At 38.1% G+C, this 17,282-nt stretch overlaps 1 protein-coding gene across 1 annotated transcript in view; it reads right to left on the minus strand.

Annotated features, from left to right (window-relative positions):
* ank1b (ankyrin 1, erythrocytic b) overlaps nucleotides 1–17,282 on the minus strand; it is an 81,979-nt gene that overhangs the window by 41,745 nt on the left and 22,952 nt on the right. The window contains exon 4 of the mRNA XM_039614949.1: nucleotides 3,672–3,773. Within this exon, the coding sequence (XP_039470883.1) occupies nucleotides 3,672–3,773 (102 nt within the window). The remainder of the gene's footprint in view (nucleotides 1–3,671; nucleotides 3,774–17,282) is intronic.

Raw genomic sequence — 17,282 nt, forward strand, 5'->3', positions numbered from 1 at the left:
GAGAGTAAACATTAACTGTCAAAAAAGACTTACATTTCAGTAGCGCTGTTTTATCAGTGTATAAAAGCATTCATCATTCACTAAAAATCATCCCATGCCACAGCCAGCCTAAACTAACTTTTATGTAATATGTTTTTTTCCTGGATTTTTGGATGGTATTCTGTCTCTCCAGTAAAACAAAACTACCATAAAATTAGACACTGTTCATTTCTTTGTAATCGATCAAACTTACAAATTTAGCAGGGGTTCAAATAATTATTTCCCCAACTGTAAATTAACCCCACCAACCCCATCTTCCAAGTAGAGTGGTCAAATATCCAGCCAGGCTTATGCCAGAAGCTTGTTGATGGCTATCAAAAGTGGGAAATATAACCAAATATTAGTCGGGGTGTATATTTATATATATCTGACTGTGTGTGGATTATAACCACACGCCCCAAAATTCAACCTTGTGCACCCAATTCGTATTTTCTAGTCATTAAAGACGTATGACGTGTAATCATTCCACCCCGGAAAAAGAACAGTTCAACAAAATCATTAAAAATCCCACTTTACATTTCTACTTTACAAAATGAAAGAAACCCAGGGGGGTCTAGGAGTCATGAATAGTTAATTTTCTTTTTGGTTTATATTTAAATCCTTTGCTGATTTTGCAAAATAGCACTCCATTGATAACACTGAAATAATGGTATGGTATTAAGTATTCCTCTAATGACAAAAATCTGTGCAGTTTGTTTAATGGCAGAATAGAATGAAAATAAACTGCAATTATCCATTTAGCTTGTTTTGTAATCTTGATATTCTTAGCAAGGGAAAACCTTTTTTTCCTACAGTTTAGTGCTAAAGAGCTACAGTACTGTGTATGTTGTAAGGAAATTACATCAATCTTTCCACTTTTTATTTATAATTAAATTCTTTAAGCTAGTCATCCTGTATATGAAACATGAATCAGCAAGGCAAATTACTTACAGTACAGATTTGAATACATATACTCAGTGGCTACTTGATTAATTATGCCTGTTCAACTGCTCGTTAATGTAAATATATAATTAGCCAATCACAAGGCAGTAGCTCAGTTCATTTAGACATGTAGACATGGTCAAGATGACCTGCTGAAGTTCAGAGGCTCAGAATCGGGAAGAAAATTAACTGAAGTGACTTTGAATGTTGCATGGTTGTTGGTGCCAGACTGGCTGATTTAAGTATTACAGAAACTGCTGATTCACTGCGTTTCAACCTTCACTCACCTTGCCTCAGGTGACCTCAGTAGCTCAAAATGTCTTGCAGAGGTTTCAGACCTTGGCCCCTGCGATGCTAATGGTCAATGCCTTTTTTCACAGCTTGCCTCATGTGACAACTTACGAGGTTAATAGTGGGTCATCGACCTCCAACACCACCTTCAAGGGGGGTTGCATACCTCAGACTCTTTTTCAGTTGTTTAGAACTGAAGAAACCTCTTGGATGACACGTGAAAGCACTCAACATTAGCTGGATGACTGAAAAGCTACCAAGATACATGATCTATTGAGACTTTCCCACACAACCAACTTTAGGGTTTGCAGAAAATGATCAGAAAAAGAGAAAATCCAGTAAGCAGCAGTTCCCTGGGAGAAAATACCTTGTTGATGTCAAAGGTAAGGGGAGAAGACAGTATGCTTTGACTTTATAAGATGGCAACAGTAACTCAAATAGCCCCTCATTACAGCCAGTGTATGCTGAGAACCATGTATGAAGTTACAACACATCAAACTTTGAAGCAGATGGGGTGTAGCAGCAAAAGACCGTACTCAGTGCCACTCTTGTTAGCTACCGTGCACAGGCTTAGCAAGAATATTGGAAAAACATCGGCTGGTCTGATGAGTCTCAATTTCTGCTGAGATATTCAGATGGCAGGGTCAGAATTTGGAGTAAACGGCGTAAAAAAAGCGATCTGTCCTGTTTTTCAGTGGTGTAATGGTGTGAAGGATATTTTCTTGTCACGCTTTGGGCTTCATAAGAAATAACTGACGATTGATTATATACCACAGCCTGCCTGAGTATTATTGCTGATCATGTCTGTCCCTTTATGACCGTCTTGTGATGGCTGCATCCAGCATGATAACTCACAGTCTCAGAAAGCTCAGTCATGTCATTTTTTTTATATGACATTAAATCCACTGTATTCATATGACCACTCCATTAGAGTGGTAGATTTGCATCATGCAGCTGACAAATCTGCAAAAACTGTGTGATGCTCATCATGTCAATATGGACTAAAGGCTCTGAGGAATCTTTCCAGCAATGTTTTGAATCTCTAACATGAATATTTAAGGTTCTGAAGGCAAAAGGGAGTCCAACCTACTACCAGCACAGTATACCTGAGACAGTAGTTAGTATATTTTACTAGTAGAACTTGCCCTGGTGTAAAAACTTCACCATTCACTCATGTGTATATATTCTACTTTTATCCATAATCTTGCTGAGAAAACTTTAATGATGGTTTAAAGATTTTTTAAATTAATTATCAGGATTTATCATATCATGGATGGATCTTCCTAAAGGTTTGGCTCAATGGTGTAATTACAGGTCCCATTTACCCCAAAAATAGTATAATGGTGGGATATTTTATAAAAGGTATCTGCAAGAAGTGATTAAAGGAAACAGTACAAGCAGACAAAACTCGTTCCCAACATGCTGCCCTAGAGCAAGTAATAAATGAAAAGGAGGGCAAGAGATGTGCAAGGGCACATTAAGTGTCACAAATTTCTTTACTGCACTGGTAGAAATTTCTCCTGAGAAACATTAAGAGACCAAACAATAAAGCTTGCTCCTATTATGTGCGCTTGTTCAGTGGTACTCTTTCACTTTTAACAGTGTACTGAAATGTTTATTACTCCAATACTAACTCCTAGGTGGATTTGGAAAAAGAAAGGTACGATTATTAGATCAGTCAAAGTTAATTCACTTGTACCGATAATAGATTGCTATAGGTTGTCCATTTTTCCAGAATGCATTTTGACTTATCTGGGGAAGATCTCACTGAGAAAAGGGCTTGGCACTGAGACCTTGTTATACACCCTCCTCTTTTATTTGCTTTCTCCTGCCTCGTTTTCTCTTTCCTGCTCCTCTGTCTTCTCTGTTCCTCATTTTCTCCTAGGTACACCATGTGGAGTAAGGGATGAGCTAGTAGTCTGTTTTTTGCGGCTTTACTTGTTATTTTAGCCTTCTTACTTCATTAGTTTAGGTGGGGAAGTTCTGGGTCCTACAGCCCATTGCATGACTGGCCCAGCACCCTTTCTCGTTTTTGTTTCGTTAGGCCCAGTTTTTAGATGTTAATTTTATTTTTCTTCAAATCAAATCACTTGAGTTGGTATATTTATATATTTACATATTTATATATGGTGCGGTCGCCAAGATAAGTTGAGCCATTATGTATTTCTGGCTAATTTTTAATTTTCTTTTTTAATTTCAAAAAGCAAAACCAAATAGAGTAATGCTGCTATGGAAACGACCATTTTTGTACCACAATTCTTATTTAAATGTTGTAACTGATTTTGATGCGAGCCCTGTTTTGCCTTTTTTGTTTATAGAAACCAGTGGCTGCCATTTTTTCTTAAACGCACACACACACTGGCACAAACGTAAGCAGATTTTTGATGGCTGTTCCTGTGAATTGACTGAAACTGTCTTACTTGATTAGCTATGTTGATGTTGATTCCATTCTTGATGTGATCGAGCGCCTTGTCCAGGTTCCCTGAACGAGCTGCACGCAGAAAGCTGGTGGCTGCATCGGCCTGCAGAAGGTGGAGGAGAGGAAGAAGTGAGCACGCAGGTGAATACAAATCACTGTGTTTCTGTGCATTTAAAAACTTTCACATAACAGCGATGACTGATGACAAAATTGCTTATTTGAGAAATTGTAAAAAGAGCAACAATATGCAAAGATCCTTCCTCGATATTAACTGTTCCTCCAACATTATCCTTGCTATCAAGTTGTAGTTACACTAAGAGCCTCAGTCAGGTTACACATCTTAATCCATTATAATAACATAACTACCCTTCAAGGCAAGACACAGGGCAATATGCAGGAATATGATACTACTGCACATTCACTGCTTCTCTGCCCTCTGTAAGAGGCTTAAAATGTCAGACTCCTTCCATTCGAGTTTCGCCCACACTCTGCATTGGGCTGGCATTCATAGCACGCTTCATCACAAGCTCCGCTGTCTGCCTGTCTGATCTCAGGCAGGAAAGCTCCTGTGGTTTGTATCTCATTGTGTGTCAGTATTTGTACGCCCACCCCGATTTCATTTATCAGCAAATAATGTAATACAACTGACCTGCACAATGAAATGATTCAGCACTGTGAAGGAGAAATGTTATGCAGTGTACTGCACTCTTGACCCTCTCTCCACCCTTGTCACCACCAGTTTGAGCTGTTATTCCCAAGTACTTTAATTATGCTGAACTGCTTAAAGATATGCTTGCCCTTTTCAAGTTACTGAGTCATCTTTCCTTCTCTCCTCACAGCTCATGTGAAAAATAACACTTTTACAGGATTCCATGCAGTCCTGTGAAAAGGTACACCCTGACTGCTTCTATAAGAACTAAGAGGAAATGTGGCAGCCAGGTGCTGCTAATTAAATGCACTTCATTGACTGATCATCAGCAAATAAGTGGGTAAAAAGCAGAAGTTTGTCAGTTTGCAGGTCTGGAGCATTCAGATGTGTGTTCACAGAACACCAAGGACATCAACTCTTAGAGGAGCTCAATTTGTTCATGTTATTCTAAGTGCCCTTTCCTCAAGTCAGCACAGGCATCTATCTTGGCACCAATCTATTGTTTAACTGGTACGCTGAAAGTGATTTGTGTAAATACATTTGATGATACTATAAATATTATACATGTTACCTGTTACTCTTATCTTCCTGCCTGCGTGTTTGAAGGATGATATTGTATTGTCTATTCAGCATCGGGTCTCTTTACTTTGAACATAAGAGCTAGACAGTAGTTGTGCACAGCAGAGCTGAGAGACAGGACTTCAAAGACTCACTATCAGTGACAGGAGCCTTCCTACTTAACAATCCAGTGTGCTGGTACTGTGTACATTGTAGGTGTCTGTCACATCATGGAGAGTCTCTTATGAATATTCTATCTTTAGGAACTGACAAGTGAGCAGAGAAGTTATTTTAAACAGTACACGATAATTACTCTGTCTTTACAGAATGTGGTAACCTGTTTTTCCAGATGAGTTGTTTTTTTTAATACAAACAATTACAGTTGCTCTTTTCAACTTCACACTGCAGCTTTTGAAGCTTGTGAGGCATTTCATGCGTACTGAATTTTGGTCTTTAGCTTTGCTGTTTTTGCGTTGCGTGTCTTCAGGGAGAAGTTCAGCTTTTCAAGCAGCAGTGTAAGGCCCAGCTATTTAAATCTTGATTATTTTACTGTGCCAGCATAGATAAAATCTGATCACTGCAAATATCCTGTGAGAACAGGGGATGCTGGTTAACCTGCATCAAGTTTGAAAAGGCGTGGCTGTTAATTGTGGCGTATAATCCCCCAGTTTTATAACCTCATAGTACCTGCTTATCAAGCTTATCAAGGTAGCTTGTCACATTATTTTACACAATTGCTGTCACGATCAAATGGGTTCTAGCAAAGAGTCATCACAAAAAAAGTGTGGTCCTGAACCCTGCTGGTGTTCAGCTAAATTTATTTATCATGCGTATATTACGCTATGATTTATTCTACAGCCAAAAGCCATTTCAGATCTCGGTCCTTTGCCTCATTTATCTTGGTGTCATAATATTACTGATCACAGTCTACACCTGCATCCCCTCTCTTCTTCCCAATGACTCTGCACCATTGTTAAATGAAGCCATTTTCTATGTGCATTTATCATGTGGCAAATTATTTTGTTAATGAGTGTTGGTCAGGTGAATAGACCGAGCCACAGCATGAGGCATGAGCTGACCACATTTAGCTGAAAATGGAAAAACCCCATTCTGCACCACTTCGCTTCTGTTTCCCTCCTCACTCAAACACCATGTTGAGGTTTCTGTTACCATTTTTTTTCTGTTCCCCCTAGCATTCATTTCATTTTACCCTCTAGTCTTCAGTATTTAAAATTCATCCTGTTATTTACGCAATCAAATTACAGAAACCTCTCACTTTGTAGCAGTCAGTGCTGTAAAAATGTCCCTTCCACCTGATTCAGTTTGTTCTAGCTCACACATTCTTCAGTATTTCATGTCTTCCCCATTGTGCTTTATGCTGTTTGTGTTGCTGTTGCTCTGCAACACATTTACTATTGCCAGTTATTCTTCTTTGTTATTGTTTTGCTAGCTTTTTTAATTTCACACTTTATCCTGCACATCCTTCTAGATAAACAGTAGATGTAGAAGTAGACACAGTTGAAGTGACAGTGAAAAGGTACAGAACTCCATGATGTATTTAAGAAAAGAGATATAGTGATAAGTGCACTACTGCTTAAAAGTTTGCAGTTACTGAAAAATGTCACTGTTTCAGGTTCATTCAATATATTCAAGGTTCAATTCCATATATTCAAGTTTTAATCAAAATGTAGTGATATGTAGTGTGATATGTAGTAAGCTAATTATCACCCAGTAAATGAATATAATTTGATGCTATGCAGGCGATTTCAGACTTAAATTTCAGACATAATTTGTATTTTCAAGGTCAAGAAATATTAACCTCAGAAAACTGTCTCCTACAGTAAGTTTGCTTGTTCACCTCTTAGTTTTTCAGCTTTATCAAGCTAAACATCTGAAGATAAGTTTGTCGGGAGGAAACAATCATTTGTGGGAGCCTTTTTTTCAATTTTTGGAGGTCATAAAATACAAAAATTGTTACTAATTTATATATAAAAACAAATAGTTATGCGAGTAATTATTTTCTAAAATATACATTTTCATTGTTTTTAAAGCTCGCAGTATAAAGTAAGAATGCAGCCACTGTGACATCCCCAAGTGATATTATGAAGCCTCAAGGTCCACCACTCAAAAAGGAGGATTGCAAATGCTTTATTTACTTTTATACTTATAAATGCTGCTGCCTGCAAGCTGCAAAAATCAATAAAACATTGAGTATTTTTTATCTGTCATTAGAAATATAATAATTACAATTATTCTAGAAAAATGATAAAACAGGAGCCTGAATCTCCCACTCCACTGTCTATGCATGTCGCAAGTCTACGACAAGTATGTGGCATTTGATTGCAGTTTTAAATTCATTACAAAAAGGCACAATTACACACAGTCATTGTACAATATACTGCAAAACAATAAATCCAATTAGTTACTTTGTCTTCAAATCTAAATTTTGAATGAACTTAAATACTACAATATTCATTGGACGCTGATATGTTGTGCATATATGTGAAATTTCAGTATCTTCACCTGAAATACTAACTGGTGACTTAGGGGAGGCAGAAAGGTGATCTTTGCAAAACCTCAAGGAATCCCACTACAACTGATGGGCAAACACATACAAAGTTTGAAAGAAAGAAGTGTACATACTTTGAATATAACTTTCTTTTTTACTCCCCAGGGTTTGGCTAACCTGTCAGAAGCCAAAACAGGACCTGATACAAAGGTCAATGCTGTGCAAAGTTCTTGGTAGGATGCAACGTGTGAACAGCTCTTCTGTCAGGGTTCTTAAACACACAAAATCTTGGCATCACATCAAACCTACTTTCATCAACCTACGCTGGCTCCCAAAAAAGTACTGTAGCCACATTTTGCATGACAAAAGCTATGAAAGCAAAGACTTCAGAAAGAAAATACAGAGGCAGAGAAAACTGAAGCAAAAGTCCCATGATTTCACACACATGAAAATTAAAGCAAAAAGGCACCCATGCAAGATAAATATATGCACACACACAAATGCAAATATGCAGGAATAGTCTATTAGAAGGGACAGGAACTGCATGAGTAACACCTCATTTCCTAAAAGATGAGAAATGTTAAGACACGTGTGGCAATGAGTCATGGAGCATGGGGAGGGAAAAATATAATCTGCTAAATAAGCTGTTGCTGGTCTTAATTTTACATCTATGTGACTAATTTAACGTTCTGAGACAGCGGTGCAAATGCCAAATAAAATTTTGCAGTATCAAGTGCACAATTCTAGCATTTAGCTTTTCCCCAGGTGATTTTGAGAGGGAAGATATAGATCATGAAACTCTAAATATCACAAAGTCTGTACTGGAAGCGTTTTGTTGACTTTCTGTGCTGTGGGTATTTGACATTAGTCACTGGCAGAACACTGGATGTCTGTACTTATCGTAGTGACAGCGCCTGTCACATCTAATTTTGAAATGAGTTCTTGTGTCACTTAAAGTTGAGACTTCTTCCAACAGTTAAACATGCATCTCGTCTCCTCCACACTGGAACTTTTGCATGTGCATGGATGCAGTTAGATACATACGTTTTTGGAAAATTAAGCATTTGGGATTGAAGTGCAGACTTTCAGCAGTAATTTGACCGTAATTTGACAAAATTACTGCATTAAGTCCTTAGGAATTACAGCTATTTTTAGAGGTGCAAAATTAATTGGACAAACTAACATTTTTTGTAAATAATTTTTTTTTGTATTTGTATGAAAATCCTTTGCAGTCAGTGCCTGCCTGAAGTCTACAACTCCAAATGGATATTCAAATGCTGTTTTTCCAAACCTTGAGACGCCCTGCTAAGCCTTGGCTACAATCATCTTCAGTTGCTGCTTGTTTGTGGATCTTTCTGGTTTCAGTTTTGCCTGCAGAAACTGAAGGACATGTTCTGTTGGGTTGAGATCAGGTCACTGACTTTGTTATTGAAAAATATGTTTTCTTTGCCTTGAAAACCTCTTGGGTTGCATTTATGCTTTGTATTATTATTTATTTGCACTTTGAAGCTCTTTGTGATCCATTTTGCAGCATTCGTCTCAGAGTATAGGCCCATACACTTCAGAATTCATCCTGTTACCTTTCAGGATTCGCATCACCAATAAACACTAGCAACCCGGTTCACCGGGCTGCCTTACATGCTCATGCCATAGCATTGCCTTCATCCCGTTAGTCAGATAATGTGATCTGCTTTGGATCATAAGGCATCCCTTTCCTAGTTCATACCCTTCTCTTCCCATCATTCTAGTAAAGCTAATTTGGTTTTCATCTATCCAAAGACATTTTTCTAGGACTGGGCAGGCTCTTTGAGATGTTTTCTTGTAAAGTCTAATCTGGTCTTCTTATTCTTGAGCATAACCAATGGTTTGTACTTTGTGGTATTTCAATTTTTGATGGTATCTCTTAAATGTAGATCTTGATAATGAAGCATCTGCCTCCTTGAAAGTGTTCTTGACTTGGTTAGATGTTGTGAAGTTATTATTTTTTTTAACCAGAGAAAAATTAGCTGATCATCCACTTTAGTTGCCTTCTGAGATCTTTTGGTATTGCTCAGCCATCCAGTACATTCCTTCTTTTCAAGAATATACCAGATTGTTGATTTAGCCACTTTGTAAAGATTTTTGCATCTCTCAACACATCTTTTGATGTCATATTAAGAGTTCAAAGGAACAGCTACCAAATGTAATTTCAACACTCTGTATTAACTCCAGATCTTCTAGCTGCATAATTTCTCACGGAACAATGAGGGGGTTAGCCTCATCTGGCCATGTGAGGTGAGCTCAGGAGGTAGAGCAGGTCATCTACTGATCGGAAGGTTAGTGGTTCGATACTAAGATACTAACCCCAAACTGCTCTCCGATGCGTCCATGGGAGTATCAATGTGTATGAATGGTAGTTAGGAAGCACTAAGAAACTTAGAAGACAGTGCTTGTGTGAATGGGTGTGATTGGGTGAATGGGGCATGTTGTATAGAGCACTTTGAGTACTCCAGGAGAGTAGAAAAGTGCTATATAAGAATTAGTCCATTTACCATGTCAACTGACCACTTACTTTAGACACCTTAAAAATTAAAACTGAAGTTCTGCACTTCAGTCACTTCGTCTTTACAGTTTGGCTTAAAAGTACAGAGGCCAAACAGGCTGCAACTTAAGAAAACACCAGCAATAAGAAAACCGTGGCAAAAGCACACAAAACACAACGGAAATAGGAAAAATGACAACGGAAATAGGAAAAAAAAAAAAAACAGAAATAGGAAAAAACAGATTTCCAAAAGCGCAAGGTAAGTGTTTCTGTGGGGACAATAACCCGACGGACCAGCTGCAGGGCCACCATATAAAAGCCACTGGCCGTTTATCAATGCCCAAGTACGCGAGTACATACTCGCGTTCTCGGTGAGTACGTACCCGCCGAGAACGCGAGCACGGACTCGTGGGCCGTTTCTCAATTCTCAAGTACGCGAGCACGGACTCGTGATTTGTACAGTCGGAACACCAGCGTACGTGATGATGTCACAGGGCCGGAGTTTTTACTGCCGTCCCCTCTTAATTTAACTGTAACATGTTATGAAGCTTAACTTTAATCACAGCCAAACCAGTTTACTCAGGAACAAATAAAACACTGAAATAAACCAAACATTAACATTTAGAAGTGATCTAAGTGACTTATATATCATTGTTAACCTCAGTAGTGAAACCTCTATTAATAAAAATAGTGTACATGTACTACATACGTGTACATACCTTAATAAAAACAAGCAGGTGAGATGTTAGAACGCTTTTATTTCTATTGTAGTGGACACTCAATACTATAGACAGCTGCTGGAGTTTCTTTAACCTGAGTAGTGAGAAGTCCGCGAGCGGGGGGCGTTGGAGTCCGCTGTTGAGTTTTGGACGAAATGCATTCTGGGATATTTAGCTGTCCCAAGTCTACACCGATGCATGCTCGATAAAACGGGCGGATCGAGAACACATCCGGGACTTTTTCGCGTTCTCGGCGTGATGCGTACTTCCAATTGGAACAGTACTTGGTCTCCGACTGATGACGTATCACGAGTACACGAGAACGCAAGTACGCACAAGTACGCATATTGATAAACGCCCCCTGTATCACTGTAACTTAAACAAAACATTCTCAAACAGTAAAGAACTAAACTGAGGCTAGCAAATCTGTTCTGGAAAGTAACTGAACCTAGACAAAACTGAAAACAAAATCAAATAAGAACAAAAATGTAAAACTATGGTCCTTTAATAAGAGCAAGACAACATAATTTAAACATAATACAACAAGCCCTAATTTATGTGCAAATATGGAGAGATAAAAATTAAGATGGAAAGATACAAAGGCATATATCAGTTAGGAGGGTAGGTGTAGAAGCTCAATAATCAAGAAAAACATTCAAAACCAATAATGGATGATCTTAAGCAGCTTATTTGGGGTCTATTGTGATAAATACTGGACAAAAATATCTGTTGTAGATGGAATAATAATGGCTCATTGTCACTGTGAGCACGAACAAGATGTTCATTCATATAATGATAAAAAAGAATACCAAGACAAATTACCTTCAAACACACACACACAAACCAAAACTAAAAATAGCTGCACAGACGCCACAGTATGTTAGTGTTGGCACCAACAGGGAGGGAGATAGATCACAGTAATGAATCCTCTTGGGTTTAAACAAAGACCCACTTCTACCACAGAAGACAGATTCCCAAGCAAACTTACACACACATAAAATAGGAACAGAAAAGAAATATAACAAACCACAGAGACACGACTGAGGGTAGATTAACACACAAAGGTATGGTTACACATGGTTTTCATGCACTGACAGCAGGACAAAAACAGATCAAGCCCTGCAGACTCCAGCTGTCAAGTGCATCTCACAGTCATGAGTACAACACACTGTAAATACCATAAACAGATGTATCTATCAGGGCATTAGCTTCTGCTTATCCAAAGTTGAGTCGTGACAGCAGCACACTAAGCAGGGAACTCTAAACATCTGTCTCGCCAGCAAAGCTTTCAAGTTCCTTCTGATGGATCTCAAAGCATTCCTAGGCTGGAGGAGATGTTTAATCTATCCAGCAGGTTTCCAAGTTGGACATGCCCAGAAAACCTCCAAAGGACAGTGGCCAGGAGGTATCCTAATAAGATGCAATAAGCATCTCAACTGGCTCCTTTTGACACAAAGAAGCACCAGATGTCCAAGCTCCTCACACTAAGGCTGAGCCAATCCATCCTAACAGAAAGAAACCCCCACACATATCAGCATAGCTGGTGAGAGGTATGCTGCGCAGCACAGGTATACAAAACAGGTCACCTAACTTATCATTTATATTATTACTGGCACAGTTTCTTATTTTCCATGTTTCCACAGTTTTCAAGCCCCTGTAGGTCTAATAGCATATATTTTCACGAGAAGACGCACAAGCTCATAAAAGCAATGATTGGAATAATCACATTAAAAAAGTCTAATCTGAAGATATATCTTCTATTGCTTTACAGACCCATGACACCTACATCTGTTTAAATAAGAACAGATACATAAATTATCCTCTCATCTCATATTATGTAAATATTAAATAAAATGAACTTGAATACATTTGAATAACAATTTCAATTTGTTAACTGTTATTTTGTGACATATAAGTGAGACGGGCTAAAACACAAGAATAAGATGGAAGATTAAAATTAATACCTGACAGTTGTATTTAGTTGAATTTATGTATTTGTCAGGTAAGTGGACTCTACAGAACAGTAGATACAGATGCTATCCATCATCTTAAAGCTGCCATATTTGTAGTCTTTATGTCACTCTAAAAGATTTTACATCAGCTAAGAAGTATCTAAATAAAATGCTTAACATGTAAATAATTTAACATACTAATGATATTGAAAGCATTAACTCATAATTAGGCTGCCATAATTTAACATTTTCTCCAGGGAAAATGGACATCAATTCAAGCGCGTGGCAAGATGAAGTCACAGCCCCGAGAATTAAAACTCGATCGAGTCCTCCAGGCGCTACAGTGTGGGAGCTGATCTAGTATTGATGGACAGAGAGTTTCAGGGTATGAGATGGTGTTGTGCAACATATAGGCTCTGATCTGAACACTAATACAATGAATGTGAGAATGAAAGTGGTTCATCCTGGATCTAAATGTAGGTAAAAGCACAAAGACTGAGACTTCAGATTAAGAAAGATTGAGAAAGGTTCATGCTATTCACAGTACTGACTGCAAAATAAGAGACTGGCAAGAATAGTGGGAACACTAGTAGTGGGGGGTGGCTGTAGTTCAGGAAGTAGGAAGTAGATGATTCTTGGCTGCCTTCTCTCTGCATGCCAAAGTATCCTCGGGCAAGATACTAAACCCCAAGTAGCTCTCAGTTGTGTTCATTGGAGTAGGAATGCATGTTAATGTTAGACAGAAAGCACTTAGGTGTAGAAAAAAGTGCTTGTGTGAATGAACATAACTAAGTGAATGACACGTTGTATAAAGTGCACTATATAAGAACCGGTCCATTTACCATTTACTGACAGTACCTACTAAAGTCATGTTGTTAGCACATTGCTAAGTTCATTTCAAGGTACCACATTTTGTGGTGATGATTAACAAATCTTTTCATTTCCAGACGCACATTTTGTTCTTGAAATCTATTAGGAGTTGTGAATTAGTGACAATTCAAAATCATTTTTATTTATAACTGTGCTATATACACTGTGCTAATGGTGCAGTCTCTCAGTTCATAGTGTGTGTATTTTGTGTTATTTCCCTCTTTATGGCCTCCTTACTAACCTCATAATTCAAACTTTGGCCATGTTTAATATATGAATATGCGGAATTGTAACATTACATATATGACAGAAAGTAAGGAAACAGAAAAAAAAAATAGCTCCAGTTAAGGACTGACCTCCATCAACTTGAGCAAACAGCTCCACAACCACAACTCCACAGCTCCATGTTCATATGCTCATCTGAAGCTTAGCTGACATGTATCTTTAAAAATAAAGACAGTAGTTAACGACTGAATAAATGATTAAACGGTTTGTTGAGATTAAGAACTTTAACTGTGCACCAAATTCTTCCTTCCCCCAAAATGAAGAGACACATCAAAACCAGGATATTCCTGTTGTCTTCTCTATCTCTGTGCTAAAACAGAGCTTCTGAAATATTTATAGCTTCTGTCAGGCCACTGCTTCTGCAGCCCATTACAACCAAAGCATGCTTCTTCTTATTTTTTATATATCTATCTTGATGTCTAAATGCATGCACATCACATGTGCATGTAGCGCATGTAGGTAGTGGGGCTAGCATATAAATGCATACACAACAAAAGCACAGACAAGGAAATAGAAAATGTGGCAAAGATGGCGTTACTTATGGTTTGTAAACTATACACAGACATTTTTTGTCCAGGGCATGATTAATATTTCAACCATATGCAACCTGCTTACATTTGTAAAAATGCTAATAAGGAATACAGCCACACAGAAATGAAAGAAAAACCTTGACCTTTGACTCATACATTGAGGGGATCTAGAGTTGTGACAGGGGGCTTTTTGTATCAGCAAGGTTCTAGTCCATTTCTCTAATTTTGGCACAAATACAAAATGAATAGACTGAACAAATGAACATATTAGAAAACATCAAAATACAGATTTTTTTATATCAAGAATTCATTACAAAGAAACAAACAATAAAATACATTTTATTATTTTGCAAGGACACTTGTAACAACATTGGAGCTACCAGCACAGAAAACGTGTCTCTACAGCTCTTCTACTATCATCAAATAAAGGCAAAAATGCACTAAAATAAAGAAGAAACACTGTTACCACGTCTTCTAAGTTAAATAATTTATTGTTCTTCATTTCAGTCTGCACTCTATATTCATAATCTACTACCTCTTGAGAATAATCCTTTGCTGTACTGCATGTGCACACTGTAAGAATTCAACTGCTGTGTTTTACTGAACATTTCAAAAAAGATCTGTTCAGGTGACAGACTTATTAGTGATTTTTTTTCCTTTTAACTTGCATTTCTACCTGCCACTCGATGATTTCTGCTTTCATTTGACTACCCCATTAGGCATTTCTGCCTACAGCACAGAAAAGAAGACAGACAGAAAGGGACAATAGTGTGACATGGCAAGGCAGCCCCGAACTCCTGAATTCACAAGCACTTCTTCATTTGCTCAGCTATCCATCATTTCCACTCATTTCTTGTCATCGCTCCTTTAACCTCTCTCTCCATCCCAGGGTCTCTCAGCTTTGTGAAGACTTTCCCCACCTCTCAATGTGCCTCCCCTCTCTCTCTCTTTTCATAACCTTTCAATATTTATGAGGACTGCAGAAATGCTAGGAGCAAAGCATGCTGGGTAGAGCTGTCCCTCAGAGTCTCTTCCTGACGTCATCACTCTGTGTTGACATTCTGGGCTCCCCACCAGTATCAAAGTCAAGTTCCAAGTTCTCTGCCAGCAAAACTGAATCTGAAAACGTATTTTACTGGCACACAGAAAATACAGAGTCATAGAAACTGTTTAAAAACACCAACGGTTGTTCTCATTTGGTGCTATATAGATAAAATATCATTGAAATGAAGAGAAATTAATGGCTTAACCACTATAGGAACAAGACTTTGGTTGACAGGGCTGCTAATTAAAAGCTTATATATATGATTTGGTAAGAGTTTCATGGTTGGTGTCTAATGTTGGGCCTATGTAATTGTTAAGATTGAATAATGCATGTCTTATATAAAAGCTTAATATCCACAGAACCAACATTACTAAATTAGAAAACAGACCACTAAATAAATGGGGGAAAAAAAACTTTGAATCTTTAGACATTCTTGTATTTCTACTCACAGCTAATTGGCCAAATTGACATTAACTTTCCTCAGTGCAAAGCTATCTGTGATTGCCAAGCTTTGAGAGGCTGGTGCTTTAAAATAAGCACAGCATGATTTAGAAGTTGATTACAGCTGTATCTGATTACCTCAAGTGACCAATCTTAAATCTGACACAAGGAAGCAGTGTGCCTTTAACTCAATACTCCCTCACACAGAAGCCCATGCTGAGCTTATTGCTGCTTAATTGCTGCTCTGTTTAATTTGCTTCCCTAGTACCGCTACCTTGAATATCTAAATCACTCATTTAAATAAAAGTTTGATATCTTGGGACATGTACCTGTTTTCCTTCTTGCAGAGATTTAAGTGAAAAGAACTCTCTCTGTCACTCTCGTATCTGTCCATGAATATTAAGTTACACCTTGCAGTATACAGTAAAAATGAAACTTAAGATGCATGTACTTAAAGTCCAAAAGGGTTTATCTTTAGTGTGAAAGCACTCAGTCAAAGTACCTGTAGCAGTCCATTTACCATTTATTTTATCTTAGCACAAGTCTTTATTTTAATCTAAGCTAAATATTAGCTGCAGGTTGTCAACTAAAAATTAGCAAACATCAGATGAATCAATCTTCCAAACAAATTCTGCTCCACAAAACAATTAAACATATATCCCAAGTACAGTGGTGGAGCGGTGATGGACCAGGGTGTTTTGCAGTTACTGAGCAAACCACAAAGTCTTCTGTATACCAAAGCTTTGTAGAATCAAATGTGAGGCCAGCTTTCCCACAGCCAAAACTGACAACGCACATGAATTTGAAAAAGGAAAAGTAAAAGAAAAAACTATGAGGAAAAGGGGGGACACAGAGAAGCTGGGAGCCATTATGTCTGAAAATCATGTGCACATAACTAATGCAAAGCACTCAGCTGCAGACGACCAGTGACTGCACTAACTCCCGTAAGGGCAATATGCAATCACGATGACAGGAGGAAGCAGTCGGCAAAGGGAGGAGAAGTTACAAATGACAGGAAAGAGGAGGAGGAAAGAAAGTACACATGGTACAAAAACGAGGATTGTGCCTCTGATAAACAATGGTATAAAGGATATAAAATAGTCATGGCAGAATGAATAAGTGAAGGAAAAAAGGGATATAGAAAAATGGTAGCGAGGAGCATGAAGGAGGAAAAATGAGAACCATGGACACTGGCGACATTAGAGATCACACAGCATATTAGATGATACCCCCAGACTCTTACAAATTCTGAGCTTCAATAGCAAAGTTAAAAAAATGTCAAAAAAGAAATAAATATGCTGTGTCTTGTAGACAAGAAATGAGATTGAGGAGAACAGAAGCAGGAGAGAAAGAAGGAAAGAAGAGTGTATGAAAAGAGTCACGAGTTAAAGAAACGTATCCATATTAAGGTCATTAATGAATCACCACTGTGAATTTTCTCAGGAGTAGAGAAATCAGAGGTCACGGTCACATACAGAGCAGCACCTCTGGTGCTTATGGGATGCAAGGTCAGTGAGTCACCGACAAAGAAAA

The sequence above is a fragment of the Oreochromis aureus genome, linkage group 7, assembly GCF_013358895.1.
Source record: "Oreochromis aureus strain Israel breed Guangdong linkage group 7, ZZ_aureus, whole genome shotgun sequence".
NCBI classification, from domain to species: Eukaryota; Metazoa; Chordata; class Actinopteri; order Cichliformes; family Cichlidae; genus Oreochromis; species Oreochromis aureus.